An 18,173-nucleotide genomic window follows, 5' to 3' on the forward strand; every position below is an offset into this window, starting at 1 on the left:
ACACCATCCCAGCATAATGGAGCCACCACAGTATTATTTTTTATTTATTTATTTTATTTGTAAAGCAAGCGTTATTTCAGATTTAGGCTACTCAGATGAAGCGAAATATTTACATTTTATCCTTAACATGTTAGGTTATAAAAGAAGGGGTAATAAAAGTCATAACAAAATCTGCAAGGTTTGCAAATCTACACTGTCATGCCACTAAGTTTCTGTTACGATCAATAGCGCCAGTACATACTGAATCAGATACAGAGTTTTTGTTGTGTAGGAGTGTGTAAAACCATCTTATAGCTACACTGGCTAATACTTTTTATTCATTCTTTCCTCTCACAAACACACACACCAAAATCCCACACAAACTCCACATATATCACAGCCATTAGCAAGCCACGTGGGCCTGGAAGGAGCTGCCATACAAATTCTGACAAAAGAAGTCTTACTGCATAAAAGATCTATGCATTCTTAATGTGCAAATTGTGGTCGACATTAAGACTTTGTGCGATAATGATGCCAAGAGGTTTGGCATGAGTGGCAAAGATGAGATTTTTTGTAATAGCCAATAGCCAAAAGCTCGCCATTCTTGAAGCCAGGCCTGCGTCTATTGTTCAGGTCCCCACAGAAAAAGAAACATTATTCAAGTCTTTTTCAGGCCACAGACAGAAACACAGTAATTATCGTGGGCTCCGGGCTAAACCTGCGACCTCCCCTCCAGTCCTCCTGTTCTCCCCCCGCCACCCTTTCTGAGAGCTTATTGTCTTGGCTTGTTTAAAGAAAGGCTTCGTTAATGAAGGAGGAGGGGACATGGGCTAATGGGCTCAAATAAGTTCCTCTCTGCAATATTGTTGTGGGATAATGGTGGTACGAGCCCCAGCTGTAAACTTTCAGGCGCCATATTGTGCGTGACCTACATAGACCCTCATCTGAACCCAGAAAACTCAGAGTTTCTTTCTGTCTTCTTTTTAACGCTGTTCTGAGACAATTAAGAGAGTCAGCAATTGGACAGGCTGCTGTAAATCACATGTGGAGAGGGAGGAGAAAACGTTAAAAAAGAAGCTTGAAACGCTAACCTTGTTAACCTTGACAAATTGCTGCAACTGTTTAAAAATGTTAATACGCTTAGCTAGGTGATTATGAAGTTATCCTCATTATTGTTTAGTAAGGAAATGTTGACTATCCTTGTAAAATGTCAACTTAAATGAAACGCTAGTCCACCTAACCTATTAATATAAGCAATATACAATAAATGTATCTTTAAATGTGATACATTTTATGATTAAAGTTCATGCGTTTGGTGTGGGTGTGATTTGTGTTTGTTATATATTATAAGCAGTTATAGGTTGTAATCATTAATACTTTTTTATTCAATAATGAATTTTGCAAGTTAACAAATCTATCAGCCATCTAAAGCCCACATCTACTCCCTTGATAAACAAAGACGAAAAGGCGTCCTGATAATCAAGGCTGCTATTTTTAGTTTGAACAATGTAGTTGATGCAACATAATTTTCTTAAATTGGATGAAAGTGGGCGGCATCATTTCAGCACAAACTACAGCATAGAGAGTTGATCATCAGCAAGAAAAAACAAGCCTGAGCCACAGCACAACTATTCCTTTATCTCTTTGAAATTTATCCTCATATCAGCCTCCCATCTCTCTCTCTCTCTTGCTCAAATCTTGACCTATGAGCCTCTCCTTTTCGCTGTTTGTGTTTTCAGTGTCTATTTGGATTCTGTGCTCCTGCACTGATGACTAAATTATGATTGGACATAAGGATAGCAGTGCTTTCATCTGCCCAGCGTTGTTCCACGCTTTCCTCTCCAACACAAAGGGCCCCTCTGCCTCTGCTCGGCCCGCTTTTGAAGAGTAGAGTGGCTATGCGTCCCCATGGAAACCACCGAGTTCCCTACAGGGGTAAGGTGCGCTCTCAGACAGCGAGAGACAGACAACATCAAGCCATATCTCAATCATTCATCTGTTTATTAATTTTCAATGCACATGTCCTTCTTAAGGCTCCGAGAGTCTTGCTGGTGTACTTGGTGCAAATAATGCACACGGTTTTGGTGACTTGTGAGAAAATGTTTGAACACTTGCACATCGGATAGCCTACGTGGCGATTCAATAGCTTACATTTGCTTATGTTAACATATTTCATTTAACATCTTTCATGCCAAAATACATCGTAACATATAAAAATGTAAAATAAATGCTTTTTTTTGAATATAACTTGATGCCTATTTTTGTAAATGCATTAAAACATTAAAAGCCTACATTTAAAATATAAGCAAGATAGACAAATAAATGTATTATGGATTATTCCTCTTAATTCATAAAGCCTGAACCTTTCCTGACAGGTGACGCGTCGTTGAAACGAACAATGAAACGTTTTGGGGGCGGGGTTTAAACAACGGCCTTTTGTGACCTCAACTTGTGCGCGTTTTACGTCATTAACGTAGGAATCACCACTGGCCTCTATTTCATATTCATAAGGCTTTACTTCCTGCAGCACAATAGTAATCTTTACACTAACAAAGCCCGTGAATGAGTGTCCATTCATACAGGGAGAATCCAATTATCACGGCACAATGGTGGCACTCTGAGCCATGATCTCTCTCTCTCTCTCTCTCTCTCTCTCTCTCTCTCTCTCTCTCTCTCTCTCTCATGCCCGATGTCTTCCTCCTCTTCGTTCTCACTAGTCACTCGGTAAGCTATTGTCAGACATCTAATAAAGTCAAGAACACTTAAGTGTAGGTAGCAGTCTGTGTTAGGACTGTCTGGTACTCAGACATGCTCTTAATATTTTTCCGGTCGTTTTGCGGAAATCAAGACCTGTTCACGAGCATAGAGTGATGAAACATAATTTTTTTTTTTTTTTTTTTACAACGTTTTCATTCATTTTCCCTTCATATACTGATTCCAAAAAGCATCAAATTTAATGCATGAAACATTTAATGTTTAATGATAATAAAAATAATAAACTGAATTAAAAACGACTTTCCGTTGTTTTGCTATTCGCTACAAAAACGTCCAGACTCTGTTCAAAAGGACGTGTTCTCTTGTCGTCATTGTGCTGCCATCTAGTGAATGAAGTGTGAACCTCCTCAAGTGACATGATTTAACATGATTTAATCTAAAAAAGTATTACACGCTCAATACTGGACTACTTGCTGAGACAAATTTATATTGTTGTCTGTAGTTGCCATAGTTTCGGATTGGCAAAATAAAACCAATACTAGCGTGAAATACATTTCTTTTTTTAAGTAAGTGTTCGGTTATAGTACATTTAAAAATCGAATTTATTCTTATGATGGCACATTTTCATGATCATTTGAAAGTGATTGCTAATTTGAGTGATTTCTAATTATCATCAGTGGAAACAAACGTTCTGCGTAATATTTTTGTGCAAACTGTGATGCTGATGGAGTTTATGTTGCTTTTATATTTTGTAGATTCTTTGACAAATATAAACCTCAAAAGAACACTGATTTAAATTAAGAGATCAGTCTTAACTATCGCTGATCAGTTTAAAACATCCTCACCAAACATGATCAGACGGTGTCAAAGCACAAGAGATATTCTTCTTAAAAAGTCTCATTTATTATTGATGTCAAAATAACCCAAGACCCGATCACGTGAGCACACAGACTGACATAAACAGAACCATATAAGGAAAATCATTTGTAATGCATTGACAGACACTGATACAAGTGTAGAACGAACAGGAATGTCTACTGGTGTAAACTACCAGTGTTTCAGTTAAAAGCAGGTATTTACATTGTTAAGACCTAATCTCACTGTTTCTCGGACGGCTTCCAGAGAAGCTGCCCGAAGACAAGACTACTAGACACGCAGACAATAAGGCAACAGGTGTTCGTGCACCTGAGAGATAGCAGTAGCACAAAATACACATTTATGCACTACAGGGAATATATTTTTCAATGAGAACAACCGTTGCAATGATAAAACCGCCTAAACAGTGATACAGTCTAATATATGAATGTTTGTCATTTGTTTTTAAAATCATAATGAAAGTTACACCGGCTCCTTCCATTAAAAAGGGCACTTTCGACGTCCAGTTGAAAGTGCATTGCTCCCCCTACTGGCTGTAGTGGTGAAGTCAATCATTTCTCTGCCTTTGGTCCCAGTTAAGACAGAAAATGAGACTAAAGAAGCGGAGTCTGCGCTTTGAGGTGGGTTGAGTGTCAGAGTGTGCGTGTGTGTGAACGCCCCGTGGACACCCAGCAGCTTTACAGTTTGGGTTGGCTTGACAACTTCATCTTCAGATTCTCGGCCAGTTTGTCCAAGAACTCAAAAGTGTTGAGGTAATCAGAGCGCGCAACACTGAAAAAAAATATAGAGAGAAAAAGGTTAATATATAAAATATAAATACCGTCTTGTTGCTATACTTTCACCAAGCATTTCGTAATAAATTCATGTCTATTGTAAAGCTAAACCTACTCTATAATAGACGATAAAAGATAATAGACGTACCTAGACATGCCCTTGATGCAGATGGCCAGGTCCTTGGTCATGAAACCGGCTTCAATGGTCTCCACGCAGACGGCCTCCAGCGCCTCAGCAAACACCCGAAGCTCTGCGTTCTTATCCAGCTCGGCCCGGTGCAGCAGCCCTCGCGTCCATGCAAAGATAGAGGCTGTGATGGGACAAAAAAAAAAAAGATAATGAAAAACAGTTTCCTGTCCGTTATCTGTGCATTTTATCGATTAAGGGTGGTAGTGATGTAAGTGTGTTTTCCCTCACCAATAGGGTTGGTGGACGTCTCTTTGCCCTGCTGGTGAAAGCGATAGTGTCGTGTAACGGTGCCATGGGCTGCCTCAGCTTCTACTGTACGGCCATCAGGACACACGAGCACGCTGGTCATCATACCCAGTGACCCATAACCTAGAAACAGAGTGTTTCCTCACTAGAAATTTCAGAATTCTTTCATAATACTTCCACGGTGAGTAATGTCATTATGCAAGCACATGGTCTTCAAAGATTAGTTCACTTCCAGAAATTTCCTGATAATTTACCCACCCCCATGTCATCCAGGATGTTCATGTTTTTTGTTTTTCAAAAAAAAAAAAAAAAAAAAACCTAACTAAAAACTTTCCTTAAAAACTTTTATATTTAAGGAAAACATTCCAGGATTTTCTCCATATAGTGGACTTCAATGGGAAAAAACAGGTTTGACTTTGCCTGTTTCCCTAATAAACACTGTGTAAGTATATTATTTATTTGTTTTTAGTAAAGCATTGATCTTTCCCCCAGAGAAGGCCCTTACTCCTTGACTGGGATCACGTAGAGCCCTTTGAAGATGCAGTTTACACCTTCAACCTCCCACTGAAGTTCACGCAGTATAGAGAAATATCTGAGTGTTCTTCTCAAAAATCTATTTCTTTTCGACTGAGGAAATGAATTATGAACATCTTGGATGGCAAAGGGGTGAGTGAATTTTTTCTGGAAGTGAAATAATCCTTTAAAAGCAGATTCACCAAGCACCACGAAAACTATGCAAAAATTAAAAAAAAAATTTAACACAACTATCAAACAAAAAGTTCTAATGCTCACAGAGGGTTCAAAATACAGCAAAAACTAATATTATAATGGATTTTTTTTTTCAAATAAATCAATGTACAAATACATAAATTAAATAAATAAATAAATATGATCCCTGTAACCCCACAATTTTGAAAAGCAGCTGACCTTGAGCTTATCCATCATTTGTGTGTGTGTGTTCAATTCTAAAGAATCCATTCAGTAACTTTTTTCAGACCATGTTTTGGCTTTGGCAGGTAAAAAATAATTTTACTGCAGTTTTACTCACCCTGAGCTACAGAGTCTGACTGCACATCTCCATCATAGTTCTTGCAGGCCCAGATAAACCCACCTTCAGACTTCATGGCCTGAGCCACCATGTCATCAATCAGCCGGTGCTCATACCAGATACCTTTAGCATCATACTGAGCCTTGTACTCTCTGCAACACACACACACACACACACACACACACACACACACACACACACACAGTGTCGGAATTATCTTTTATCATATTTATGTATGCTTTTAAAAATGTACATTTATAATGTGTGGTTTTGGACTTGTTTCCTTTACTTCAAAACACCCCGTGTAAGTAGACTGATTACCATGAATTTTTAGGATACAATTCATAAGCAACTATTTCATCGAGGACTCACTTGTCATAGATCTCCTGGAAAATGTCTTTGAAGCGGCCGTCATATTTCTTCAAGATGGTGTTTTTGGTGCTGAGGTACACTGGCCAGCCTTTGTTCAACCCCATCTGGAGAGAGCTGTGAGCAAAGTCCCGGATTGAGTTGTCTGTGTTGTACATCCCCAGAGCAACTCCACCAGTACCTAAACACACACAATCACGCATACGGTCAAGAAAACCTGGTCTAAAAGCAGATGTGCTTGTGTCACTTCCATTTAGAAACAACTAGGCGATGTTCCAGTGGTTTCAAATCAAATGTCAAATCTTTGCACAACATTCAGTTTCATCTGATCAGTATTTGCAGAGCAGGGACAGTGTCGATCTGGTTAGGTGGCAAGACAAACATGCTCAAGACTCTCACTGTCATGACATAATCATACAGAGACAGTTAGACATCTCTGACATACAGAATCACAGACTTCCTGACTAACAAGTAGGTGAAAAACAGTCTGTGAAAAGAATAATAGTCCGAAATGACAGTGTTCGTTTAATAGTATACAAAACCTGCTACCTTCAAAGTCATGGACAACAAACTTGAGCGGCTCTCCTCCATTTTTAGGCGTGTATGTCATTTCCACTTTACCAGGACCGGGAACAACGAAATCTGTGGCCTTGTACTGTTAAAATGAAAAAGAACAGATTATCTCAAGAGACCTTTTACCCGTGACGTGTTTTCACCAGTATTAAGGGACGATTGCTTAGGCATGATGTGAACTTTGATAAAACAGCAGCAAACAAAAATTCACAGTTAGGCTTAATTACAGATATTCTAATACTTGCACGAGTAAGAGCTCCCTACCTGGTCTCCATGTGCGTGCCTGCCAATAATTATGGGCTTGATCCAGCCGGGAACCAAGCGGGGAATGTTCTTGCAGATAATAGCCTCTCTGAACACAGTGCCACCCAGGATGTTCCGGATGGTTCCGTTGGGAGAGCGCCACATCTTCTTGAGCTTGAACTCCTCCACGCGCTTCTCGTCAGGAGTGATGGTGGCACACTTGATGCCGACGTTGAAGCGCCTCACAGCCTCTGCCGCCTCAACAGTCACCTTGTCATCGGTGGCATCGCGGTTCTCCATTCCCAGGTCATAGCTACCACACAGAGAGAAAATGACGTTCTTATTGCAAATGACTTTTTTGGTGGACAAAAAAAAAAAAGCAGATAATTAAATCACAAACTTCTACTTTATTATTGATGCTGAATGAGAAAAATGATTTCTTTGCTTATGACCGTAGTGCACCTATGAGTCTCTAGATTTCCATTTACTGTACATTATACTTTACTTTTAAAATGTCCAAAATTTAAAAATACAACCTAGCTCACAGTGGCAGTCAAATTGGTAACGTTGGACCACATTACACTGTGCTACCAGTCAGACAGATGGCGTCCCATGACGCTCTTTAAATTAGGTCAACGGGAAACGAGTGCCACGAGTGACATGTAGCACACCGTTTCTAGTGAATTGAAATAGAAAAAAATACTTTCTTACTGGGATAAAACGGACAGAATGTTATCCCAGTTAAAATTACAGTTACAATTTAAATATATTTTCAAATGTAATTTATTCCTGTGATGACAAATCAGATTTTTCAACAATTTTGAATTGTGGCGTACATGTGTTTTTACCTTTTCTACTAAGTATGGGTAATAATTAAAGGAATTCTGCAGAAATCTGTAAATATTCTGTTGGATGACAAACTAAGAGCAGACTAAGGACCGAAGACTAGAGCAGAATTGTTAAAAACATTTAGAAAAGAAATTGCAATCAAGAACATAATTAAATACACAGTGGGAGGCAGAAAAAAATACATAAAATTATGCATATTTACATATATATAACTTCTGGTGCTTCTAAGGCACAGGCCTAGTTATGAGGTAATGAATAACGCTCAGTATATGCTTTGCTATTTCCAGCTACCAAAACATTTCTAAATAGTCACGCATCTTCAAAATAACATTTTCAACACTAATTTAAATTCACTCGTGCTCTGAGCATCTGAAAGCAAATGAAAGGCCTCATCTGTTCTGCATATGCGTGACTGAACTAATGAAGGCGTCCTCACAGAGACTCCGCAACTAGTTAGAAAGAGTGTAACGCATTTAACACACACTTCGGAGAGAGCACCCCTGAGCTGCAACACAACGCTGCCAGCATGGGGAGGAACTTTCCCATACTTTACTGGTTCCTTACTATTGTGTTGAGTATGCTGTGGCCTTTCACCCACTTTCCTTCCACTCCCTCGGTACGATAACGATTCTGAAAAACTGCTGGTGGCGCTAGAGGACTTCAAAACACTTTAGAAATACATTTTTAAGAGTTGCCATAGACTTAGTTCCATCCATCAATGCAAAGCTTTGACGAAAAAGGCGCTTTTAACAATGCAACTAAAAGCACAAATGACAAGTAAACATACGATACAAGCTCAAAGACCAGTACCAAGTTCAGTGGAAGTGACTGAATGGACAGGCGTCAAGAGATCCCCCTTAAGTGACGACACCTTGTTTGCTAACATACTGATAACACTCTTATCAGAAAGATAACTGACCAGCTTTCACCTTGCAACTATTCTTTAAACCTTTAGGTCAAATTCATACACAATGCTAAATACTTCCTTTACATATAAAAAACAAAACAGGTTAATAATTACACAACAATAACGCGTAAAGTTCAAAGTGCAGATCCTGACAATTCATAATTTTAAGCACAGAAAGTGCTAACTTGTGGGACTGGCCTCGGGGATTATCACATCCGTACAACAGGAAATTTAATATTTGTAAAACTTGACAAGACCCTGCTCAGCAGCGTCATTATAATTAGTAATGTACACTTGTGCCACTGAAACACGTCTGTGGCAAGTTGACAGCAGTTATAAAAAACGTTAATACTTGAAAACTGATAAATTACTATATCAGCGTCAAAAAGGCAACAATTAATTTTACATTAAATCGTTTATTTCAATATTAATAATTTATGATACAGAGAAAAAAAAAAAAGATTTTAAAAGGAGTTCACAAATTATTTCAAAATGATTATACAGGGCAAAATCTATTAATACACCTTTAACATTAGTGCTATGGGTGCGAAACGACTAATTGCCAGCAAAGTCACATTAAATAAGATTAACATACAGGCTTAGACTTGAGTATTCACAAGGGAAATCGAATGCTCACCTGCTGTGAACGTGACACACACACACACTTAATCTCACCTGTGTAGGTCGAGCTCCAGATATGGAAAAATGAGTTTCTCTTTTATGAGCTCCCATATTACTCTGGTCATCTCATCTCCCTGCATCTCCACCACAGAACCCGCTTTGATCTTCTGGGACATTTTGGAGCCTGTAAGACCAATGACGGTTTCATATTAAGATGTATAGTAGATTATTTATTGAATGGATTCCATTGAGAAAAGTTACACAACCAGTGAGTCAGCATTTTTTGCACGAAACCTGTTTTAACTGACAGGATTTTTGGACCGGCAGACTAAACACAAAATGACAGATTTAGAGTTTCTCTTGTTTTCCATAATTAGCAGTAGTACCTTAGTTTTTCCACTTATGCTTCAGTGCTATTTTGGACAAGGCAAAAATGACAAGTTCTTCTTTTAAATACCCTGAACTACAATGCATGTACAACCGTTAGGGTGTTACTATCTCTGTACTGATGTACCAGCTATTGAGAGAGATCTCGTTCCCAGCAGCAGCTGACAGACAGGCATCCATTGTGTAATATGACACAGGCCTTTTACTCTCAGCACGACAGATTTCGTGTATTAACTGTGTCAGTAATGTTTTAACTTCTTACTGCAGCTCCACAAACTGGCACTGGTTACGTAACAAAACAACCAGGGCAACGGTCAGATACAGCGCGCGCGCTATCCTGTTTTGCACATATAAATTAATGTTTTAATAAGAGTCATAATGAAGGTTTAGACGAACCCGTGTACGATTAAAAAAATAAATAACAACGCGACGTTAACACTTCTTTAAATATGTCATTTGTATATGACACCCGAGGTCTCAAAGCCTTTGTTTTCGTCTTTTTCTGATGAATTTATCACTTTGTTTTTTTTTTCTCTATTAGTGCTTAGCATACCGGTAGCACTTTGCAGGAAACGTCAAATCAAACAACAGCGACTGTAATGTGATTTGCCGATTATTTTGAATGATCGCGACTCAGCACACGACGCCTACCTTTTCTTTTGAGCTTGTACTGGAGTAAATGGAAAGATATCGGGTGGTTGATGTGGAGCTTGAAGGCTTTTGGACTAGTCTTGGAAGGCGTTGTTTCCTATCAGCTGAGCCGATGGCATAGGCTCTCTCCAGATCTGCTCATGCATGTACTTCTTCAATCAGATAATCCTCCACCAATCCAAGAGAATACGGAACTACAGTCAAACGACTGGTCCCTCCTTCATTCTGCACCCTATTGGGAGGCATATGTTCCTGGATCATCTCTGTTTGCATCGGGACATACACTTGTCTTCCTCTAGGAGACGCTATGCAGCTCAAAAATGTGAACCATTCGTTGACGTGTAGGATCACAAATCCATGTTCTTTACTTTTTACAACTGAAATAAAATAGGTATATATTTATAATAATTAACAAAAATATAAATAAAATTATATATGCCCCAAACGGAACTTTGGTGTTTATTTTTAGGTAATAATAATATTGTGATTTCGGCAAATAATTTATTTTACACAATTGCGTTTAATTAAAACAATGTCCTCATTCTTTCGCCTTTCCAGAGGGAATTCTCGATCTTCTTAAAATCCATAAAATGCATGCATGAAAAGCCTTCAAGCTGTACAATATTCTGATGATAATCCCCCATGTCGTATTTATTTCATGTTATTTATATTTCGATTGCACTTATGTTTTTGCTGAATTTTGGATTTGTATTAAGTTTTGTGTTTAGTAAAAGAACTGAGATTCGTACGCAAAAGTAACAATTACCACGTGACCAATGCGTAACTTTTGTAGAGGTTTTACAGAATAATGAATGACAACAATAAAAAATTATTTTGTAGCTTTAGCCCCGCCCATTTCGACGCTTTATTGCAATTTCCAAAAAGGAATATTATCATATTTCAAGCACAGTCTTTCTTCCGCGTTTTAAACACACCTACTTAAATTTGGGCTGCGTTTTATTAAAATCTTAAAAAAAAAAAAAAACAGATCTAAGTATATTTTGTCAAGGCGCCTATGCATATAATTAGGTCATAAAAGTGCGTCATAAAAGTGCGTCTTGACGCCACCAAAAGTAACAGAATAAGCGCGATACCAATGCCAGTTTTCATAAACCAAACTGTTAATGATTTGGTTTTGTACCAGCCTTCACCTGCTCACTTAAAAAATAGGTGATTACTAGTTTTCACGCCCCCTGCAGATTGTTACCAACAAAAACAGATGAAACAATACAAAATAATACAAAAAATACAGGTTCACCCAACCTCCAAAACGCATTGTGTTTCTTGAGCAGTCCATATCCCCAATCCACCTTCACGAGCACTCTTCATGAGCTGAAACGGTGTGCTCTTATCCCTCGAGTTTATATAAGTAGGAAGGGAGTGAGAGCGAGCACCGAGCAGCCGTTTCAGCATCTCCCGTGTGAACGCGCCACTCAAGTAGACCGGCAGGTGTCGCTATTCCCTCACTCGGCTTGTAACAAGAGTCCCCTGTGACTGCCACAAGCATAGTTTGTCCTCTCTGCCGGTGTTTACTGTAACGGTTTAACATACTTGAAATATAACATTTATTTATTTGTTATGTTTTCGTAGAAATGCAAGATATGGCAGGGGGATGCTGATAGGCCAAGTTGCAAACCGCATGAAACACAATGGACACTCAACAGCTCGACAGCTGTGGCCTAATATATTTTGCAGCACGTAAGTATGTCGTCCTTTGGAATATTTTGGGCATCCGGAATGTGAGTCTGCAGGCCAAGGTGACATTAAACTTTAGGTGTGAGAATGTGAGCTTTTGGATCTGCAACAAGACACCAACATTGAAAAGAAAAAAACAAGAAAATGTCTCCATCATTTTCTTCTTCTCTTATACTTTGAACGAGTAGTAAGTTGTGAAATTTTATTTATTGGACGTGTCATATTATGTATCATTCACTTGCTTGTCTTGTTGTAGGTTGTTCCTCGGAGACACTATATTTAATTTAAGAGAAAATATCAATAAAGCTCCCCCTATCATTCTATTATTATTGGCTGCAGAATAAAATCTGAAAGAAATAGTCAGGGGTTGTAGTAAAACGCTCTTGCACGGTCACGCTGTTTGATTTAAGAATCAATGATAAATGCTGAACATGATGAAAAGCAGTAGTCTACTTGGAACACGTGCTTTGTTTCCATTTTTCAAAATAAAGTTTACATTTTGTTTCTATTTTGCTTTTGTTTTTATGAATTATGCCGTTTATTGTTGTATAACTTGATCCAGATTAATTAAATGATGTTAATGACCCTTCATTTTTTTTCTCACTTTTTTTGTGCAAAAATCTTCCACAGTCAATAAGAATTTTCTTGTACAAATTTTTTTTTTTTTAAATCTGATTTCTTACAAAATCAAAATGTGCTTTGTTTTCTGATCATTTAGTCTCAATAAAGAATGTTTAATACAAAGACAACTAGTACAAGGGCTCTAGCCTCCTTGCAAGACTGCTCACCACGTGACGTGACACCTGCTGGTTATAGCAACTAGAGAAAGCCAGTAATATAGATGTGGAGAGGAAGGATCGTGGTGCCACAGGAGTCCACACGGCATCAGTGCGCAGTCGCCTCACCAGTCAGAGCTCTGGTCTCCAGCGCTGCCGTTACGCACAGGTTCATCTCATCTCCAGGCACCTGACTTACAAAGACACGTAACGCGGATTTTCGTCCTCTTCATGACACGATGTGAGGCAGATATGTGGGCTTTTTGTTAAAGGATATGGTCACTGTTGAGCTGCCAAAGTGGAGCCGCGCGTATCACGGATCGGGGCGCTCCTGCAGGGTCTAGGATGCGCGCCCGGAACATCCCGATTCTTACCCGGGTTCGGGGCTGAGCAGGAGTCCGCTGCCCCTGCTGGGCGCAGAGGCGGGAGGAGGACGCAGTCGACCCGCACCAGGATGCCTGTGATGAGAGGTCTGCTGGCCCCGCAGAACACTTTCCTTGATACCATCGCCACCCGTTTCGATGGCACCCGTAAGTGCGCAGACCGTACCAACTTGCTGTTCTTTCATCAAAGTGTCAAATGCAAATATAAAGTGCCCTGGGCAAATTTAACAGTTACCAGAAGCTATTTAGATTGGTGCGTAAAGCGGAACAGTTGTAAGATCTTAAAGCGCGCGCGTGGACATAAGAAATCCTTTCGTGTAGCAGGTCGGTCATTGTCTCAGTGACAGCATTCATGCTGCCATACTACAGCTAAAAGTATTTTGGACAATAATATATTCGCGTTATGCATGCGCGCAGTTTTACGGCCTCATATAATTAGAAGAATGTTTCCACGTTGCAGGACAATTTAAGCGAACTGTAAACAAGTTTAAACATAGTTATATTTAAATATAGTGAACATTACAATACACAAAATATTTGAATGCAGTAAAATACTTTACATTTTGGTACTGAATTAAAGTTAATGTCCATATTGTTTGTAAGCTACGGGTATTGTGTAAGGCTGAGCTCTGGGTAATTGTTGATTGTACTTTAATAAATATCAAAGAAAGGTATTTATAGTTTCATTTCCCTGTATTGCTGCATATCTGCTTATTTTGGATGTTCTGTGGTGTGATCTGTTCCCTGGCATCCCTGGTACATTTTGTCTCATTTTCTTCTCGGCATCTCAAATAATGACATAATCTGAAGAACGAAAGCAATGTAATAAGATTTAACAGTGTTTTTTTTTTAAGAATACATTTTTCTTGACATCTGGATGGCTCAACTAAGGGTGAAAGGACAAAAATCCTTTAAAGAGCAAAACAGGTGCATCTGTCACTGGTCCAGTGCTGCAGATGAGTATGAGAAGAGCTCCCTTGGCATTCTTCGGGCAGATCTTTCATCTAAGTGAGTCTGTGGAGATCTAGCTGATTTGTAAAGTGTTTTTTGAACAGAAGGGATGAGTAACTTGCGTGCTGTCTGGCTAAGGCACGGCCGTGTAGGAGGATAGAGGGTCGCTAACATGCAGCTTCTATGCGTCTGTCCAGCGGTCTAGATTAATGTTACGGAATATTTTATGTTAAGTTCAAACCAAGCTGAATGTTGATTGCCACAAAATTGAATTATTCTTTTAGAAGTTAAAATAAACAGCTTCAATTGTGCAGCAGAAACAATATGCATCAGGTTACTATTTAGATGTAGAAGAAAAAAAAAATGCTTACTAACCTTTTCTCTTTAAATCGTGCAACTTTGTTGCCGTGACAACAGAATGCCATAAACCCTGTAACCCCGAGAATAACTAAATAATTCAGCTTTGTTTAGCTTTAACAGAAGAATTAACTGGACAGTTTTTTGCAAAACGTTAAACTTCACAGTTCTGCTTTCATATCTTCTAAAATTGGCCGCATTTGCTTCTGTTGAGCTCGGAATGTTTATTTAAAGATCGAAATTCGTAACTGAAAGACTTTATCACTCAAAGGTTCATCACTATCCATTTATTAGCAGATGTGGATAAATAGACGAACAGAGGGTGGGGCTGCTTTTAGAGAAGGACTCCTGTGACTCCTGTGTATAAAAGCCTGCAGTAAAGCTGGAGATCCTTCGCTCAGAGCTGGCAAAGACAAGAACTCATATTATCATTCGTCATTTTATCGCCTCGCACATGGTGGGGATCAGCTGCATTTAAACTCAATGTGACGTGCGCTATCAAAGGTTTTATTTTGCTGTTTGATGCTAGAGAAGAGGAGAGAAAAAGAGAGTTTTGTGCTGCTGGCGTGCTCCCATTTGAGAGGAGTTCAAAGACAGGCCCATAGAGAGAGGGCATAGTTGCTGTAGACACTGATAAACACTGGACTTCATTAATGCTCTGGGGCTTCTCACATTCACACGTTCTAACAGGAAGCGATGGACTCAGCCTTTATTGTGGCTGATATTTTGAGAGAATGCATTAGGGATGACCGGATCAAAGTTTAGAAACATGATTCTTTTGAAAATGATAGTGCAGTACGGTACAACGCCGATCACATGTTATTATTCTGAGAATTTATTCTATTGATGACGAATGAAGAAACAGTAAAATTTATGAGCTGTAAAAATATGAGCTTTTTTAATTTTTTTTTATTATGATGATAATCAAATATAATAAATAGTGAAATATATAAGCTATGGAAAACATGAACTCAGTTAGAACTTGTTGCGTAATATAGAAACTGTTTGTCCTTCCAAATAAAAATGCTAAAAAGCGCAAGCAGTCAGAAAGTGTTTAGCCAAAGAGAGCACTGCTTAGAGGTAATGAGAAGAAAAAAAGAAGCATAATTTGCATGATTTGTTATTTTACTCCACTGCGTGACAACAAAGCTAAATGTGACTTGTATTAAATAGTCTCATAGCTTTTGTTTAAATAAAACTATACATGTTGCTAATAATTAGATATCTGCTATAGGCCTATTTTGTGGCCTTTTTTCCTGATTGATAAGTAAAGCGTCTAACGGGCTAGCATGCATTTATAATTTCCCTGTCTTTCTAGATTATGCTGACTGACCTTATAACCATGCAAGATAGATTTTTGTTGTTGTTGTCTACATATATTAGTGCTCTTGAGCATGAAGATGTCAGACAGTCCGTCCTCCTTCTGCTAGAGATGTGTTGATCCCTAGACATCGCATCTCGCTGCACATTCTCGATACGAGCTAACTAAATCCAGCTCTCCAAAGTGTTTGCTGTGAAGAGCTTCGGATTCAGAGAGAATGTGCAAAAAGGATGCGATTCGGTCTTTGTCATCCATATTCAATCAAACATTCATTCAGAGCATTCAGCACATTTCAGACAGAATAAATGCAGGCCTTTCCATTCACCGAACACACAGTTAATTACACACCCCCTAGCAAACCGAGTGCAGTCATCATAATTAACAGCCGCCAGTGTCAAGAATTCATCTCGGCCTGTCTGAGCGTTTGTTAAATCTGCAAAGCAGATGAGAAAGTAACTGAACAAAACATCAGAGTGAGCCATAGACTGAGCCTAGTCACACAGTTACACACACACACACACACACACACACACACACACACACACACACACACATACACAAGCAAACGATCGCTTTCTCTTCTTGGCAGAACCTAATGTGTACTTGATATGTGGCCTTTTGATTAATGACCTAATATGTAATACAAAGTACCATTCAGAAGTTTGTATTTGTTTGTAGGATTTTTAGTAATGTTTGTGAAATAAGTCTCTCACCAAGGATGCCTTCTATAGAAAAAAAATAATATAGTAAAATGTATTAAAAAAATGTTTATTTCATACAGAGTATATACTACAAATACATTTACATTTACCCTGCAATTGTACTTTGATACTCCAAATAAAGTATCAATTTTTATATTTGTAAGTCTTGAGGGTTATGTCAGAAAATGGAATCATATTTTATAATATATTTTATAATTATAATATTTTTAATTCTATATATCATTTATTAAGGTTAAGGGAAAGATGCATTATCAAATTAATTACTCCAGTCGCATGGTCTTCCAGAAATCATTCTAATATTAGGTGCTCGAGAAGCATCTTCCTATTATCCGCTACTTTTTTGAGTGGAAACATTATATATACAATATAAAGCCCAAGGTTTTAACAGTAATTAATGTAGCTGAGAGAAATTGTATAAGGGATCAGAGATTATGTATCTCTGTGTTCTGGTCAATCCACAGCTCCTGTTTTCCTATGGTCATTGTGCCAGAAGTGCCCTAATCGAGCCAGCGAGTCCTTGTATTAGTGAATCGTCTATATTCATTTTGTTTGTCTGCTCTCTGTAATCAGGTTAGAGTATGTTCACCAGATGGACCCTTTCTTGGCTCCTGTATGTCTGTGTGTGTGTGTGCAAGTTGCTCAAACACACTCACGCGCATTTCTCTCACTTAAGCACATCAAGTCTCCTGGAGACCCCCCTACTGTATTTGTTCCAGTCAGCCATTTTGGCTAGTTTTTTTTTTGCACCAGTCAGGTTCCTCTCTCTCTTTTTCGCAGGCTTTCTTTGGGCTGCTCATTAGTATCTATAAGGCAATCATTCAGAATACCCTAGGATCCAGAAGCCCCTAGCAATCAGTGCTCAACATTGATTTTTAGTTCACAGACGAGATGGATTTACAGGAAATGGTGTGTGTTTATACCACTGGTTGAATCCAACTAGCAACCTGACATGAGTTGGTCAGCACAGAAACTATGAAGTTTTGCCAGAAACTATTGTTACCATGGTGAATTTTTGTAAGGGTTGCTGTGGCTGCGTTTATGGAAGCAGGCAGGGTAACGATAATCAGCAAAATCTTGAAATGTCCGTTTGGTGTTTTTGAGGCAATTCAGCACAGGCTACGGCTGTCTCATAAAGTTAGGATAACGTCTAAGTGGAAGACTGGTTTTCTACTAGTTTTTTTTTTTATGTGTGTGTGTGTGTGTGTGTGTGTGTGTGTGTGTGTGTGTGCACGCGCGAGTTCCTCCCCAGGGTGGTGTACTGGCTCCATGGTTAGGCACAATCTGCCCCTCATTATAAAGAGAAGACAAGAAAACATTGGCCACCGGTGAGACAACAATTCAGAGAGAAACAAGAGAGAGAAAGGCTGTGAATGACCTGAGAGACAAGTCACATAAAGCCCTCTTCTGTGGCAACGCACAAAGCTTCAAAACTGACATCCCTTTCAGAACCCTTTGTGTATTATGAATGTGAGGTCTACGTGTAAACCACCCAAAAAAATCCTTTGATTGCACTCAGGACAGGCTCCGCTGAAAGAACGCTG

At 38.9% G+C, this 18,173-nt stretch overlaps 2 protein-coding genes across 2 annotated transcripts in view; one reads left to right on the forward strand and one right to left on the reverse strand.

The window, feature by feature from the left end:
- Positions 1-3,575: 3,575 nt before the first annotated feature.
- On the reverse strand, positions 3,576-10,587 carry idh1 (isocitrate dehydrogenase (NADP(+)) 1). Its single transcript, XM_043249406.1, has 9 exons — positions 10,428-10,587; positions 9,444-9,573; positions 7,034-7,325; positions 6,746-6,851; positions 6,200-6,377; positions 5,828-5,979; positions 4,762-4,902; positions 4,492-4,654; positions 3,576-4,341 (listed from the first exon to the last, which is right to left on the reverse strand). The coding sequence occupies exons 2-9, from the start codon at positions 9,563-9,565 to the stop codon at positions 4,248-4,250; spliced, it is 1,248 nt and encodes a 415-aa protein (XP_043105341.1). The 5' UTR covers positions 9,566-9,573; positions 10,428-10,587; the 3' UTR covers positions 3,576-4,247.
- Positions 10,588-12,949: 2,362 nt separating this feature from the next.
- The window catches only part of kcnh3 (potassium voltage-gated channel, subfamily H (eag-related), member 3), a 93,884-nt gene continuing 88,660 nt past the window's right edge, over positions 12,950-18,173 (forward strand). The window contains exon 1 of the mRNA XM_043249569.1: positions 12,950-13,428. Within this exon, the coding sequence (XP_043105504.1) occupies positions 13,353-13,428 (76 nt within the window). The 5' untranslated portion in view covers positions 12,950-13,352. The remainder of the gene's footprint in view (positions 13,429-18,173) is intronic.

This window comes from Puntigrus tetrazona, chromosome 9 (assembly GCF_018831695.1).
Source record: "Puntigrus tetrazona isolate hp1 chromosome 9, ASM1883169v1, whole genome shotgun sequence".
Taxonomy (NCBI): Eukaryota; Metazoa; Chordata; class Actinopteri; order Cypriniformes; family Cyprinidae; genus Puntigrus; species Puntigrus tetrazona.